The sequence below is a fragment of the Pezoporus occidentalis genome, unplaced genomic scaffold (genome assembly GCF_034315485.1).
Source record: "Pezoporus occidentalis ecotype Australia unplaced genomic scaffold, CSIRO_AGI_Poc_V1 ctg83, whole genome shotgun sequence".
Lineage (NCBI taxonomy): Eukaryota > Metazoa > Chordata > Aves > Psittaciformes > Psittacidae > Pezoporus > Pezoporus occidentalis.
Window position 1 is genome coordinate 1482096 of NW_026916192.1, and position 16941 is coordinate 1499036.

The 16941-nt window shown below is 44.0% G+C and overlaps 1 protein-coding gene across 1 annotated transcript; it reads right to left on the reverse strand.

Moving 5' to 3' along the window:
• Nucleotides 1–7558: 7558 nt before the first annotated feature.
• Nucleotides 7559–11808, reverse strand: GDF5 (growth differentiation factor 5). The gene is made up of 2 exons (XM_062604093.1): nucleotides 10282–11808; nucleotides 7559–8707 (listed from the first exon to the last, which is right to left on the reverse strand). The coding sequence occupies exons 1-2, from the start codon at nucleotides 10913–10915 to the stop codon at nucleotides 7839–7841; spliced, it is 1503 nt and encodes a 500-aa protein (XP_062460077.1). The 5' UTR covers nucleotides 10916–11808; the 3' UTR covers nucleotides 7559–7838.
• Between the last annotated feature and the right edge of the window lie 5133 nt (nucleotides 11809–16941).

Here is a 16941-nt window from a genome sequence, read left to right on the forward strand (position 1 = left end):
CTTAGCTCTCATCACTTTTCCTTCTCTCCCCAGTCAGCTTTCACTGAAGAACTCCAGTCTAATTACTCCCCTCACAGAAGCTGTTTCATACTTCCAGTTGTTCTCATTGCCCTTCTCCAAAGGTACCACAAAGTGTCCAAGAGTGGTGTAAATCCCTGGAGTGCCTGCATATTGTTTTCTCATTTGTTTTCCATTTCTCTCCCAGTCGTGTTTGCTGCCTTGATTGCTGTAAAAACTGAGCTGACATTTCAGGAACTCCAAGGCATAATTTTTTACCTAGGGTAAGCAGGACTCATCAGGCTAAATGCTCTTAATTGTTCTTCTTGCCCTTAGTGCCTATGAATTCAACTCCATCCTTCAATCACAGTATAAGATTCAGTCAGTATCAACAGTCCCATAATTTGCTTATAATTGCCGGGTCAGCAGAGTGACCCTTTATAGTACTGAATTAAATTCCTTTTCTCCTGAGTCTCTCAAACCTCTGGAATTTCCCCAGAATTCCAAGATTTATTAAAAATCAGGAGGCTTACTGGTGCAGGTTAAATGTTTTAAAACTCTGATGCCAGCAAATGCTCCTCATCACTTTCTTATCTTACTGGCATGGGGAATATTTCATTACTGTTGCAAGAAGTGAATTATTTCTTATGGCTTTTTCTCTTACCAAAACCATGAGAATGTTTTGGGAGACAGATAGCTCCACTGTGCTTTGAGATAAATAGCAGGTAATTTTTCTTAGAACTCCATAGAATCAAGCTGCTTTTAAAGCTTCTATGCCTTAGAAAGATTCCAGCTTACATTTTCTGGAACTCATTGATCAAATATTATTCACACAACATTATTCCATAGGAAAAAAAAAATAAAGTCATCAATAAACTTGTCCCATTTCTCTAGTGTAGAAATAGCATACATCTGAGATTCATTTTCCATCACCAACCCACACCAAGTGGGTTTAAATTCCAGTAAAGATGCTATTTAGTGAAAGTGCATGGACTGTAGGCACTAGATGTTCAAACATCTCAGCCTTGACCGAGTCTGGGCACCAGACTATAGTGCAGGGATCTGTAAAAATACTGTGACATGTATCATCACTACTGTCAGTGATATCTTGCAAACACACTTATGTGCTAGAGTATCTATTTGGATGCATGCCTAGAGCCCGAGTATTAGATATGCAGCCGACAATTGCTCAACTCCTTTCTTTCCCTCCTCTCTCCCTCCTTGCACTTGGTATTTCTTGCCTGTAGAATTCATCCAGCAGCTGTCCTCACAATGTACCTAAAATATTAGGCTGCCTGCAATTCAGCTGATGGCCTAAGGAACTGGTGTAAAAGGTTGAATGTGGAAGCATTTAGCACAAGTCCTTCCTCTGTGTCATTTAGATTAGAAATCTAGGTCAGATCACCTATCCCCTGAAGGGTGCACTCTCTGCAAGGTGTGCTTGCCCTCCTTTACACGCTATCTGGCTTCATGTTGGAGTGTGCAGGCAGGAATGGAGCTTTCCCAAGTAGCAGCCCCAGCAGTGCACAGTGGGAGGCACTGTGCCTGGTGCCCCTTCAGTTTGCTCTCCCAGAGCCTGCCTCTTCCCTCCAGCTCTCTGGGAAGCCACTTCAGTGCTCTGAAAGTGCAAAAAGCACCAAAATGCCAAAGTTTAGCACTTGATGTAACTGTCCAGATCTGCATGATCGGCCTTTTTAACCTCAGGCTGCACATGGCTTGGAGAAGACAGACTGCTTGTCTGCCTGTGGCCCAGCAGTGAAATTCATCATCCACCTGAAAATCTCACAGATGATTGTGCCTCAGCATCCAGATTCAGGTTTCTCAGCTCTGTTGCTGAGAACAGATGGCCACAGACAGCGTTGTGCTAAAGCTACTACTGTTTCTGGCTGTTCAATGCCACTGTCAGAAACTACTTGCCTCTGCTGGGCTTCAGCAGCCTGCTCTTGTTCTAAGCCTTCAGCACCTTCTAGGCCAAAGGTCTGAGTAAAGCTCTGAAAGCCATTAGCATGAGGACAGGCAAGTGGAAGGAAGGAAGAATTCCTTCACACCAAACTCTCAGAAAAGGTTTTTTTCCTAGTAGGCATGTAGACACTTCTATTCCCACCTAACCCATCTCGTTTCGTTTGGGTGTGCATTCATTCTGCAGTTGCTCCTGCATTCTGTCCTGGTTCCAGGAGCAACTGTAGAGTGTCTTACTATTCAGTCTTTCACCACGTCCTCAGCCCCTGCTGTGCTCCACTGCTGTGGGGCTGCCTGTCTGCATCCTCCTGAAAGCCACTTCTCCCTGTGTCCTTTCTCCCAAGCCGTATGCCCTCAAGTGTTTCTTTAGAGCACCTCCTCCTGCGGCATGTGCTTCTCCCTGCGCTACTGTTAGCTTTTTATCCTCCCTGGCTGGGTTCCTGTAATCTGATCACTAACCATATGAGTTAATGACTTCTTTGCCATCTAAACTTTATGAGTCTTATTGCACCTTTGCAGAAAAGAGAGCTCCCATGAAGATATACAACCCCTTCTCTAAGCCTGTGGAGGAGCCAAGTTGTGTTTCTCTTTCAATATTTCTGGAGAAAGATTAATATTTTTAAGCCATTTGCCTGAGCAAACTAAAATGTGTCTGGTTTTATCAATAAAAGGCTTATTTCTGACTTTCTGCCATGGTAAATGGGATCTTTAAAAAGCAGGCAGACGGTAACTGAACGTGCAGGACCAATACCCTCATTTTAATGGCATTTCTCTGGCAGTACAGTGGGCAGAGTCTGCTCAGCCTGGATTCCTGGATGGCAAAGCCTGGCATACGATATTATAGCAAACAGAGAAAAACCAGTGAAAAGAGCATTTTCTGTCCTCCAGCCAATTAATCACTGTTATTATTAACAGAGTAATTTTTTCTTGACAGCTGTGCCTTTCAAAATGACATCAGGGAAAACTGAATCCATTTGCATGACTTCAGCTAGCCAAATGACTGCAGAAAGTTGAAACTAGTTCTGAAAAGAAACCCCAGCAAAGCAGGGGCATCAGTGAACTTGGAATGACAGAACAAACGGGTCTTCTGAGCACTCAGCAAAGTGCACTTATTGCACTGGTTTTACTGGTTTTCCAAAAACGTTTAGATTTCCTTGTTTATTAAATTTGTCGAGAAACAATGAAATCTCAGGCAATTTTATTTTTAAATATCATTTTACTACCCAACAGCAACAGTAAATTCATAAAATAACACGTGATTGAACAGGACTATGGAGTGAAAAAAAAAAAACAACTTGTTTGCTTTGTACATTCTTATTAGTCTTGGCAAAGATGTTATAAAAGCAGTATCTTTTAACACCTTTTATTATACAAGGGTCAAGGGGTTTTTATGTTTCTTAAAGAAAGCTTCAAATAGCCCACATAGCGGGTTACTGCATCTTTCATATGGCTGCTGTATAAACAAGCCCATTTTACACAGGAAATGACATAACCATGTAAAAGTGTACATGGAGTTTAGGCACATATTCAAACACTAATGGGAATGCATTGTTTTCAATGGCATACTTTTATGTTTACCTATTGAGCTTAGTACCCATATTTTAGCCAAATACAACAAAAATTATCCACACATACCTGTCTTACAGTGTACTGTTTATTTGAAATTTGGTCCTTCACAAAGACTCTCGTGGGACAGATAATGACCCTAAAAAGTAAATACAAATGAGGCATTCTCAGTGAGAGAGTGAAACCTGCCATCATAAAGGTGGAAAGCTGAACTTTTAACCTGCATTGCTTTACAGCTCAGGTTTCTTTGCGTTTCTACCATCCAGTTACTAACACCCGTTCACCCATGGGAAGAAAGCCATAACAATAATTTAGGGTGTCTATCTTTGCACATTATATAATGACCAGGCTAAAGAAATAGTGCCAAACTTCTGCAATTTCAAGGTCCTCTGTTTCTTTCCAGTTTCTTTGCTGTGTGTCAGCCCCAGACCATGCCCTAAACCTAAACCTCTTTTCTCAGGGAGGAATGAGGGTAGAGGGAAGTCCACCTGGATTGTGCTTATCAGTGATAACGAATGTTTGTAATGGTCACCACTCTCATATCTTGGGAAGAGACATGTTTCTGTATCTTTCTCACAACAGATACTGAAACTGCAGATTTTCATGTAAAGTCTTGACAATACTTGCAGTGGTTTGTGAGTAGAAATTGAATGGATATTTTAAATTTTAGGTGAATTAAGAAGAACAGAAACTGCTTTGAGAAAAGCAGTAAGTGGTCACTGTCTTCCATGCTGTAAATTTAACTGATCATAACCATTCAGTAAGTATCTTAAAATTAATTGGAGACAGAGATCTGTACCAGATGATCCCAATGGCTCAAACAATATACCACTGAAGCACCTATAAGCTTCATTCATACATTTACACCATGGCAAAAGTCAGTAGACCACTCCAGAGTAAAATCGCATTGAGCTGGAATTGCCGGAGTTACCGCACAAGCTCAGTAATGTAAATGCAAAGGATACTCTGGACATCACAGCCCTGGTTTAGAAACAGTGTCACAAAGCAAGGGTATTCAACTGAGAGTCAAAAGTGGAAAAACTCCCTAATCCCATGCCCACCATTAGAAACTCCTCACTTTGTGCTAGACCAAACTTTAGTAGTGCCATGACCATCCTGTCTGAATGTCACCACCTCTGAGCTACCAACTAAACAAAGTGAATGTCATGTTACCTCCTAACCTGACCGCTTGGGTTGAAATTATTTCTGGTTAGGCCAAACACAATATCTGGCAACTTTGATGCAGTTATAAACTATTGTAATTCTAGCATTTTAGTGTCTGTAGTTTCAAATTTGTTTAAATTGATGTTAAAGACCAACTAGTGTGGGGTTTGTTTTCCTTTTTTCTTCTCCCTTCAAGATGTAACTACTACCTAGCAGAATTTTGCATTTTGAAACATCACCAAAGGATGATTTTTAACACTTCAGAATGTCAGTATTTCTTCTAATTTTTCCTCAGTTCACGTTATTTGCTTTGGGATAATTGCAAAATCTTAGTTTGGGGATTATTTTCCATGTAGATGCTGATACATACTCATTTTAATTAACATTTACCTGAATTTTTATCTTGCTTTATTCATGTATTAAGAAACTCATCCTAGGACAGGAAACAAGAACATCCAAGAGATATTTACTAGGTTTTTAAAACCTTTTATCATGACCAGCCTCACCAGGATCCTCAGGCTGATCCACAGCTCTGCATGTGAAGTGTGTAGCATTTCTCCTTGGGTTTCCAAACCATCATGCATTGTGTGTAACACCAATGCTACCTTCCCCCAAAGCTGCCGCAGGATCTCACGGATCCAGCTGGAACTGAAGCAAACTGCCCTTTGCAGGCAGTTATAATCCCAGGAATTAACTTGTCTGTTAAGACTATTTAGATTTGCTTCAAGTGAACATAAATAGGCAGTATGTGCTATTTTAAACTGATACCTGAGCCACTGAGGAATGTGCCTGTGTGCTGAATAAATGGCCTGGCACAGCTGTGTCTGTCATACGCAAAAGCAAGGGCTTTGCTGGGAATGTGCAAACAGGCACATGTGTGGGGAGCAGCAGTCTTTCATGCAAGGAAGAAAGGAGACAACCCTTGCTCATGGTCGTCTAGCCAACCTCTCTAGAAGGTAGCTGTGGTCTGTGCTAGAGAAAGGATCCTTAAAAGCTGCAAGCCAGTCACCTAGAAAACAAGCAGGAGCAAGAAAAGAAATGCTTGAACAGAATGGGCAAAAAAAGACTCTGAGATGGTCTCCTGGTTGTGGAGTTGTCAGGAGAATGTTTTCTCTCCTGCTGTAGCAATGGTAAATCATATCTGAATAACCTGTGGTAAAACTTAGAGTTAAAAACTCCTTTTTGTTTTGAAAGTCATATGAGGCTGGCTGGTGATAAGCAGTTAGTGCAGGGACAGTAACTCTTGGTCCTGAACTAAGACAAGGAAGAGCAGGACATGCTGACAGTCCTGAAGGGAGATAGAGGGGCCATGAGGTTAGCCTCGAGCCACAAAATACATCCATAAAATACCGTAACGTCTCATGCACATGTTACAAAATAGCTTCAAGTGCATTTTACATGCCTGTTAACTTGCTACTTAGTGATTCACCCTCCTGTTAGGTACAGCATTCTGACCCACATTGTTTTGTCTTACCACGTGGCCTGAACCAAGGAACATCAATTCCTGCAGGTAGAAATCACTGTGCTAACCTATTACAGAGAGATTACAGAAAACTCTCTGCAGTGCTTGTTCAGTGTCACCATGTGGTACCTGACAAGGTCTGCCCACACAGGGGAGCCCCATTTGTCTGGCAGCAAGGCTGCTTAAGCAGGTATTTCAAGCTGGTTAAATGCTCAGCCACCTAGAGAGTGCAGGAGGAAGGGCAGAACTTTTTATCACTCTTTATGGCTGTTGACCAGGAATTTAGGATGGTTTGCTGCTAGTGTGAGCCAGAGCAGGTCCAGTCTGGCGTACTGACCAGGAGGACCCCTGGCCATATCCAGTTCCCTGCCATTACCCCCACCAGTGATGCTGTGCAGATGGGAGTTTGTGTTACTTGATGGTTTAAGCTCTGATGAACAATATGAAACCTTAGATTTATATTTTATACTATTGAGAAGCTACATCAATAATTTCTGATGGTTCTTATGGCCTGTCCACAGTTTAACCTCATTTTGTAGGTGGAAACATACACAGAGCAATCCCACAATAAATTAATAATCCATCTGTAGAATAGATAAAGGGGATAGGCAAACACATGGTCCTTGGAGGGTTGAATAAAAGAATACCAGAGCCTTTTTGTAATCATCTGCATATCTCATTTTTGCCCCAGATATATTGAGTGATAGCATCATTCCCCACCAGGTCAACCATGCCATACTTTCAGACCTTTCTTCCAATGTTTCCACAGTTTCTTTCTGTCAGTGGCAGCAAAATACATGGACATGTTTTGCATACCACTGGTATCCTGCTGCGCTGAAAAGTCCCTTTCACCTGTATTTATTGTACAAAAACATTAAAACCAATTTCTTAATAGCATTATAATTACGCAGAGTTGAACAGCTAGATACAATGTAGCACTGTGTCAATAATTTATTACATCTTACGCCATAATGGAACAATTTTACTATGAGCATTTGAGAACAACTTGGACCTTATACATAGTAATATATAACATAACAATGGAAAGGTGGATACTTAAGAAAGATACGTAGCTTGGAGGAAAATATACATGGAAGTAAATACCTCTGGCATCATCTATCTCCATGTAAAACTTAAAACTAAACATCTCTAATGACTCCTTTTTTATATATGTGTAGTTTCAAGAGCTCAGAAAGAAATAATATTACAGGGTAACTATTTACACCAAGATGGGAGCACACCAGAACACAACCTTTTCTTGCAGACATCAAGACTCTTTTCTTACATTTCTTAATGGACAAAGCATGTGGGACTCAGACATAAATCCAGTCTCAAAAACGTTCAAGGAATCAAACAGGTCATATCCACAGCTCACTGATACCATATGTACTGCTTTTAGTGTCAAGGCAGTCTAGAGGTGTGGAGGTATAATCTTCTCTATCATGGACTTCAGTTAGAGCCAGTCTCATGTTGCCAACACAAGCCTTATGTCAAGCTACATGCCAGCATCCAAACGCTACTGAAATATGTCCATGGTGGAGAGACATATAGAAGCACTGGATTTATTGCTACATCCTTGTAAACATACTTCCCCTAAAGGTATGAAATCTAGTTAACCTTGCTTGAGGAGAGTGTATGTTCAATGTGTCATATTATCTTTCATGACATATCCATGTGAGCAACTGTTCTGCTACCTACAGCCACATGACTCCACTACCATGTCCTCATACTGCTTGTAGACCACGTTGTTTGCAGAGTCAATGAAAAGAATGCTAATAGGACTCAGCCTGGTTGGGACACAGCAAGTCGGGGGAGTCGATTCTGGGTCCATTGAGTTCATTAATGTTTGGATCACTGCATGGTTGGTGGGCTCCAGATGGGATCGAAGGGGAAATTCACAAAGCCCTTCGCAGTGATATGCTTCATACTCTAGCGGGGCTATTATCCAGTCATCCCAGCCCATATCCTTAAAATTCACATGGAGGGCTTTTCTGCTACACCTTGCCTTCAGATTCTTAGTGGGCCTCTTCCCTTGGCGTGTTGCTAGAGGAGCTCTTCTCTTCCGCCTCTGATTGAACAAGTACTCATAAACAGTTTTGTCATCTTGGCCAGATCTAGCTTTGATTTCATTGAAGAATAAGTCTCTTTTTTTTGTCCTCCCAAATACCAAGAAGAGAGCCTTTTCATTGACCTGTCTTCCTGTTCTGTTAAATCCCACACTCCTGAGATCAACAGCTCTCCCCCTGTCAAAAGTTTCCAGTTCAAAACACAAGTTAACAAAGTTTTTAAAGTTCCTGAAAAGTTTCCAGATGTCAAACACTTCCCACTTTGGTGTATCTGTGATACTGACAGTCCGAGAGTCCAGGAGGGTTGCTCCTTGTCTGTTTGTAGAGCAACTGAATAATTTCACTTGGGAAGTTTTTCCAGAAGAATGAGGCTTCCATGTTTCAGAGGGCTTTTTCCTCAATATTCGAAGCTCTGCTCCCAGCAAACCATCTTTTTCTAATGCACTGATGTCAAAAATGTATTTTTGTTTTCTTACAGTTGGCGCTCGCTCGTCTAAAAAAAGCAAAGCACACACGTGTTTAAATGCATATCAAGCATAGATCAGCATCAGTTACTCACTTCTTAATGGTTTTCCTAAAGCTTGCTCATAAGCCTAGAAGTTTCCATTATCAGCCCACCAAACAGAAAGAGCAGTTTTGGTCTAAGGAGTCAGCTTTGTGCAGGGACCCAGAAGAATTCAGTGACTCAAGAGGGAAATGAGTTTCTGAGGTTTTTTAGTAGAAATCTCATTTCTTTCACCATCTTTCCTAGCTTCAAAGTAGCAACTGACCAATTGAAAAATAGTCCTTTTCCAGGGCTGAGCACTCACTGGGCCTATTCACCACTTCCATCCCACTTAAATTACTGGAACAGAGCTTCAGTGGTGCCTAGGCCTCATACTGGTTCCAAGCATGAGCAAATCTACCCTTAGACGATACAATAGTGAATAAGTCCTTTAAACCCAACATCCCCTAGGAACTGCCAGACACAAGGATAACTGCTGTATTAACTTAACTCCACATGATTCACAACTTCTTCAAACTGGGCAGAGAAACACACCTCCCTTTAACCTGACGGTACATTTGCTTGCTCAAGCTCTGGAGCAGCACTAACAAGGAACACAGCTGAGCCAACGTTTTAGTGACGGCGCATTAACAATGCCTTCCATTGGTGAGCCAAGAACCTGAATGCAGTACCTGTGAGAAGTGTATCATCCCTTCCCAGCAAACAAGCTATTCATAACTGAATGGCAAACAAATCCATTCCTGGCTGAGTTTCCATCACCATCCACCTTATCAGCTGTAGCCTGTGTTGCTTCCTTAAATACACGACAAAACTCATACTGGAAGCAACGTGGGGCTCCCCAACCACAGTGGTCAGGTGAACATAATTCTTTGGGAGCCTGGTTATTTCTGGTGTGAAGGCAGACACTAGTCCGAGTTTCAAAAGAAGCTTGAATGTTGAACCCCAATTGTGGAGTCCCAGAAGTTGCAACTCCTGTTAGTCTGTGCTCAGCTGTGGGCTTTGGTGGAGAGAAGGCTGGTGGCACCTGAAAGCATGAGCTTCAAGCTAGTACAGATACACCCACCCTATGCTATAATGACGCCTGTGTAGTGCCTCACAATTCTACCTTGAACAAATCAGGCTGACCCATCAATACTGGAACCTGTGGGTTTTCTTCACAGAGTAGTCCTGTTCTTAGTATATCCTGTGTTTTTAGACATACTTACAATAAATCTAATGTTAGCAGCTTCCAGGAGTTAGTTATGCAGAGTAAATAGGATATAAATGTAAAAGGTTTTTAAACACCTAAGTATGCAAAGATGGATTGGTTTTCAACAATATGCATCTAAAATATTTTCCAAATGTTTTGTTTGGCTGCCACACAAGCCATCGAGCTCTACCTCTAACTGCATTTTCCAAGATAAGGCAGGAGGACAAAATCTGCAGCAAAGTTGTACGATTTCCATTAGAAAGAGCTATCTGACTTTAAAGAAGGATGATTATTTTCTAAAACTCTCCACATGTATAAACACACTCATATTCCTCTCTCTGTATAAACACATACACACGAGCTCCTTTCTTACCTTGTCCTTTGTCAATAAAGCTGGTTATTGTATTGGCAAGTCCAGCCTCCAGTTTTACACTTCCATTAACACCTTTTCTTTCTGCATCTGAGAGAGTCCTGTACAAAGAGAGCATGTATTCATGTGGCGTTATAGGGGGATGTCGGAAAGTTTCCTTGGCTTCCCTCTGGGTTACAGGCTCTTTAGTCTTTTTGGTTTTGAAAGCATCAGTGTCAGTACTGCTTGTGCCAGGTTTTTTCAAAGCCACCTTGCTGCTAAGATTCTGAACCTTTGGAGTCACTGTCCTTACTCCAGCAGGTCTGCTGGGGAGATGTCCTACCTTGCCCTCCGTGGCTGCTGTTCTTGAGAGAACCTTCTTTGATTCATCATTCTTGGCCAGCAGAGCTCCAGCCTGAACAGCACTGCTTTTAGTCCTAGCCTTTGAGGTCCCAGTACTATATCCATGGCTTGCAGTCCTCAGTGAACCTGCCCGTGCTGAGGGATTCCTCTCTTTTCCTTCTGCTTTTAAAAAGCCTAGTTTAGATCCTGGATTACTCTGGCCTATTTCAGAATTACTCAGTGCTCCAGGAACTAGATCCAGAGACAGCCAAGTCAAATGCCAAAGCAGTAAAGTGAGAAAATGCAGGATTTTCATCCTCTGGTCTTCCTCTGAATGCCACTAAAGAAAAAATCAGAAAAGGTTCCTCCAGTTTGGCAGAAGAAAACATGAAAGAAATTAAAAACCAAAGTCAGCAAAAATGGTTTTCGTTTGAGATGAAAACATTTCAAATCCTGTTGTTCAATACTTGTATCCAGTCCCATAGTGGAAGTGCTCATGTATTCAGACACAGTCTCCCCTGATTTCAGTGAGCAGCTATAAAGAACTAGTTCTTGAAAAGAGAAAGTTTACCACCTCGTTTTCTTCTGTAAAACTGACTGAAAACTTGAAGGAGTCCTGTTTAAATCCAAGGGCTTTTTTTTCCAAGAAGGAAGAATGGCGTAATGCTGCCTCTGTGTTAAAAGGTTTTTTTAACATTTTGAATCCTTTCCAGTGAAAATATTTCACACACAGAGACCTGCAGGTGCTCAGAAATCTTTTACAAACCTGAACTCAGGAATTGGAAACGGAATTCCAACAAACCTATTTAATTACTCTCTGATGTCATGCTGTCTGAACTAATTTAACTGCGATATATTTCTTTAAAAAAATCTTCTTTACCCTTTTCATTAGCATGAGTCATACTTTGCCTCATGTGAAACAGCTCCACAGGCTCAACACTCCAGAGGATGCCTTTTCAAGTGGCAATACGACCTCTACCTTAGCCTTCGATGAACTTCACATTTAAACAGGACAAACTGCAAGATCAACAGCTGAGATCTGTCACACAGTCCCCTGGACACATACATTAAAATATTCCAGTATAATTCAGCTTGTTCTTTTTCCAGAGAGCTGGAACAGTGGCTTCACTTTGTCCTCTGGTGACTGAAGGGCTGAGCTGGTAACGCGGCGCTCAGTTAAGTTTAATTTGTCACAAACAGCACACGGCCGTGCCTGCAGTCCGTGTATTTTGGCATATTTATTGCTATGCTTTAAGAGAAAATCCATGTAGGCCCAGCTGGAGGAGGAGGTTGGGGATGCCCGGCGGGATGGGCAGTGAGCATGGGGCGGCAGTGCACCCTGCAGGCAACAGCCTCCACGTCCAGCACCCCAACACAGCCTGTCCTCCAGAGGCTGCTGAACACTGGCCTTTGTTTTAAACTAGGTGTAAAATTGTCAAGAGCTGCCTACCCCACAGCACAAGAGGGCTGGTGGTTGAAGCTGGTGGTACTGAGGTGTCAAGGCTGTCCTGCTGCTTTTGCCATAGAAGAGCGTAGAGCAAGCGGGTCTTTCACAAGCTGCAAATTTGATCTGTTGTTCTCGATGAGCCTTTGGGAAATGAGGCATTGGGCTGGATTGACAGGCATTAATGGGACCCTTCTCTCATCCTGCACTGATGTTTTTATTTCTGAGACAAGAAAAAGGGAAACGACACAAGACTTTTTAGCGTGATTTGTGCACGCTGAAGCATTGCCCAACCTGACTAGTATCAGAAACACCAGATTACTTTCCTAAATAACCTGCAGCCCTTTCTACGTGAGGAGCTCTGAATGCTTTACCTTGTTTTGATGGGGAAACTGAAGGATAGAAGAGTTTGGTGATTTCACATATTTCACAAATAAGGTAGATCCAAAAGCCAGTCCTCCTGATTTTGATCTAATGGTCCTTCCTCTCATGTCAGTTGTAGTTTTGATATTCCCATCAAAATAAAGCATCTTTTCACTGAGTTATAACGACTCCATGCTGTGTCCCTCCCAGACATGCCATCCTTTTATCCTTGCATATTGCCCACCTTCCTGATGGGCAAAAGGCAGTGAGCCATGTCTGGTTCTGCCCTATGGGGGTATTGACTAACTTGGCAGTAGGCCACAAAACCAGCTAAATGTTGAGTTCCCACTTTTCATCTACCCAGCTTCCAGGTTTCACAACACTTTTAAGAATTTAATATCTTTGAGAGCTCCATCACTCTATCGGACTTGGTTCACACAGCCCACTTGTCCTTCTTGGCCCATTCTGTAAATGCAGCTCCTCACACAGTGTGCGTAGGGATTTGAAAGGGAAGGACTACCTGGGTCCCTGCTCCTTGGGAGTGCATTGCACTCTGTTCTCCAGATCCTAAGATTATGCCTACAGGAGCTGTGGCACTTTCCAAACAGACAATTGCAGGGAGTCCTGAACCCTGGTTTGTGTGGAAAACATTTTCCCTTGCACGTAGCTGCAAGCTGATGCAAGGTGATGAAGGATTTGCCAGATCATTGTTAAGTGTGACTTTCTGCAGTTCTAGTTTGTATCTTGTGTTTCTCTCTTGACTATGAAAACTGTCTAGATAATCGTCCCAAATACAGTGGAAGGCTAAACTGAGATGCATTCAGCTTCATGTATTTTAACATAGCTGAAGGATCGTTAAAAATCTAGGCAAAAGCCAAAATACTGAGGACTGGGGATAGCATCTTGTGAAGCAGTGATTGCAAAACAGGGGATAGGGAATGAGGTCTGAAAACCTGCTTTGTATGAAATGGCTGACTGACCTCCAGCTTATTGATCAGAAGATGAGGAGGGAGGTTTATTTAGAGCTATAAATTCCTGTCAAATGAGACAAAACCTAAAATCTATAAACATGATGCCCTTCCACATATAGCACTGCTGCTGGGTGAGTGCCCCATTTTACGCTGCCTCAACTTTTCCTAACTTCCTGAAGTACTGCTCCATAAGATCTCCAAGTGTCTGCTTCCGTCTTAAGCACCATGTCAGACTCGATCTCCAGAGGGAATTACTGTCAGGGTCCCAGCAAGCGGCTGGGTGGCTCCACCACCTACTGGAATTTGATCTCCTGGTCTCTCTCCTCCAGCTCTTTGCTGACCTTGCCAACACAAGTTCCCAGCAGTTCTCACTGCTTTTCCAGGTCTTGTGTCTTTTTTCCTGGGATGCCATCTTCTGGTTTTCTCTGTTAAATCCCTTAATAACCTGACTGAGAGTAGTTTCACGCATTTCTGTTTGCTTTTCCAGCATTCTCATCTGTTCCCAGTACAACTTCATTTGTCCCTCCTACTCTGACAGGGTGGCAGTCACGAGTGAGAGACTTTTGCCTGTACTGCCTCTTTCTGCAGCATCTGCATTTTCTCCCTCTGCATTTCCACTTCCTCATTTTTAATTTTTAAGGCAGACAGTGTTGTTTGCAGCTCTTGCTCGAGGCAGTATTCCTGCCTGTTGCTGTATTTGCGGGGGTTTCAGAGGCTGTCACTGATTCCTGAAGAAGATTTTTCTCCCATGCCAGTGTTTGTTTAACTGCTTGCAGCCTGTCCTGTTCATGCTGCAAACCAGAAGAGAGGAAAAGGTTCAATAATTCCATCTATATGTGCTTGCTTTCCGTACTAGATTTGAGCTCCTACTCATGTGGCAGTCATAGGCAGAAGTTTGAGCTCCTAGTGGGAAATGCAAGCTATTCTGTTGGTTTTGCTGTTGAATGCCTGTTTTCTGCTGTCAGTCCAAAAAAGAAGCGAGAACTGCACTGTACTTATCAAACTGTCCATAAGTGAGTTTTGGAGTCCCTGTAAATGGAGAAGTGGGAAAACACTGGTCATGTGAGGGCAGCTGCATGGCTTACATGTGTGGGCTAGTGTCCTGTATGTAAGAGTGCCTGTGAGAGCACAGCGAGAGAAGAAAGCCTGAGAGGGGTAGGCTTGCATGATCCCTCCCCAGGCTCAGGATCCCCAGGATCCCTCCCTTTTCCAGCTGGTGAGAACTTCCAGCGCCTCCTCCTGACCCCATCTAAACCTGCTGTATTTACAACAGCCTCTGTCAGGGAGTTCAACAGGTCTGCTCTGCTGTGAGCATACCACCTGCTGGCACCTGCTTGCAGCACAGCTCTCGGTTCATCAGGCACCTCTTGGTCATGTCTAACCAGGATGCATGCAGGCCGTGGCCCAGCTGTGACTGAAGCTACCACAAACTCCTAGTCATCTCCCAGTAAAATGGGTGGCATTTGAGTGAGTGAATCCCCCTACAGACTAGTCTGGGCAAAGTCGACGGCGAAGGTGAGAGCGGGGGGCAGCCCAGGCACAGCTGCTGGCCCCGCCGCTGCCGCCTGTGGAGCCGCTCGCTCCGCCTGTCCCGCACCTCCGCGCACACGCGGGGCTGCGAGCGCCGTCGTGCGGTACCGAGCAGGGGCTGGAAGCGCGGGAGGGGTCGAGCGGCGGCGAGGAGGGACCTGTGCAGGGGGGGGAAATGGGCAGTGCTGGGGCGTGGGGAAAAGCTGCTGCAGAAGGAGCCGTGTCTGGTACAAGCTCCCCCCCACTCCATGTACCTATCCAGGTACTGAAGTACTGGAAGCAGTGCGAAGCGTTAGAGAAGCAGCTGGAAGTACGAGGGGTGAGCGTGCGGGCTGCCAACTAAAGACAGCAGGCCAGAAAAATCCCATCAAGGATCTTAGAATCCCAGAGCGTTTTGGGTTAGAAGGGACCTTAAAGCTCCTCCAGTTCCAACCCCTGCCACGAGCAGGGACACCTTCCACTAGAGCAGCTTGCTCCAAGCCCTGTCCAAGCTTCTCTGGGCGACCTGCGTCAGGGCCTCACCATGGTCACAGGGTAGAACTTCTTCCTAATGTCTAATCTAAATCTGCTCTCTGTCAGCGTGAAAGCGTGCTTTATTGCTGAAGCAGTAAAGCTTGACCCAGGTCTCAGGACAGGGCTACACTGCCTGTTCCGTTCTGTGGTTGTCTTTGGAGAAGAATGAGCTGGTTTCTTTCTAGCCTTCCCATTCTTGGTCTTGCACTGCCTTGCCAGTCTCATCAACTCTGTGCTCTGCTGTTTTTTCTCCTTGACCTCCACCACATCATCAGACCTTTGGCCTTCTCTCTGCTTGCTTCTTCTCGCACGTATCTGGAGCCATCTTCCCTGCTCACTGCAGTGAAGAATGGCTCTAGATTGCTTGTTTATGCTCCTTCCCTGCCTATCGCTTGCAGGCCCTAGGAGAAAAGCTTTATGCCAAGGACACCATCAGCATGCTGCAGCACAAGTGCAGACAGCAGGAAGAGGAGTGCAAGAGGCTGCATCAAAGACTTGAGCAATTGGAGGAGGAATGCAGGTCATCCAGGGAGCAGCAGCACCTGCAGGCTCTGACAGATGCACCCAGAAGGTGAGTGTTTCCTCCTCCTCCTGTGTTCTAGAAGCAATCTGCTTCCAATTCTAAGAGTTCAGAGGTGTTATGGGCAAAGAAATCACCTGCCCTACCTCGTGTATGCCTGTTTGGCACTTTAGCATCCCTCTGTCACAGCTTTTCATGCTCTACTGTGAATGCTGAGGCAGGACCAGGAGATTCAGCGTGCTGTTGGAATACAAGAGGCCTCCCTCTCGACATGCTGATTCTCGGAGTGCTTGTTCTTTAGGTGCCCTTTCCTAGCCACTGCTTCTCAGTGAATGAAGGCAAATGCCTGCCTTCCTTACATCTTCCCTCTTCAGTTATCTTGTGAGGGGAAGAGGAAGTTTTTCCTTACTGTGCTGCCCACAGCTCCATCCTGGCATGATGAAAATGGGATTCGTGACTGTTCAGGCCTCTTCATTCTTCTGACTAAGCCTTGTCTCTGCCGTGACTGTGCCAAGCTTAGGAAAATCAAGGAGGACCTACAGCAAAACCTTCTAATAACGGAACAGGCTCAGCTGCTAATGCCTCAGTTAGCTTGAAACTTTCCCTTTCCTTAGCCAGCTGAGCTGGTTTCTTTCTAGCTTTGCCATTCGTGTTCGCTGCCTTGCCAGTCTCCCCAGCTGTGTGCTCTGCTGCTTTTTCTCTTTCTCTGCTGACTAAGCCTTGTCTCTGCAGTGACTGTGCCAAGCTTAGGAAAATCAAGGAGGACCTACAGCAAAATTTAACACAGAAGCAAGAAACCTGCAGTCTGCCTCAGCATGAGACTGAACTGCAGCTGAAGGAAAAGGTGGAGCAGCAGCAGGCACTGGAGAGAGTGCATCGTGACCATGGGCACCTGTGAGTTTTAAAGCTTTCTCTGGGCAGGGCTGAGCACTGCTGGGCTTAAGGAGGCCCACCATAAAGATAACAACTTTGGCACGCTTATCATGAGTAGCATAGAAAGG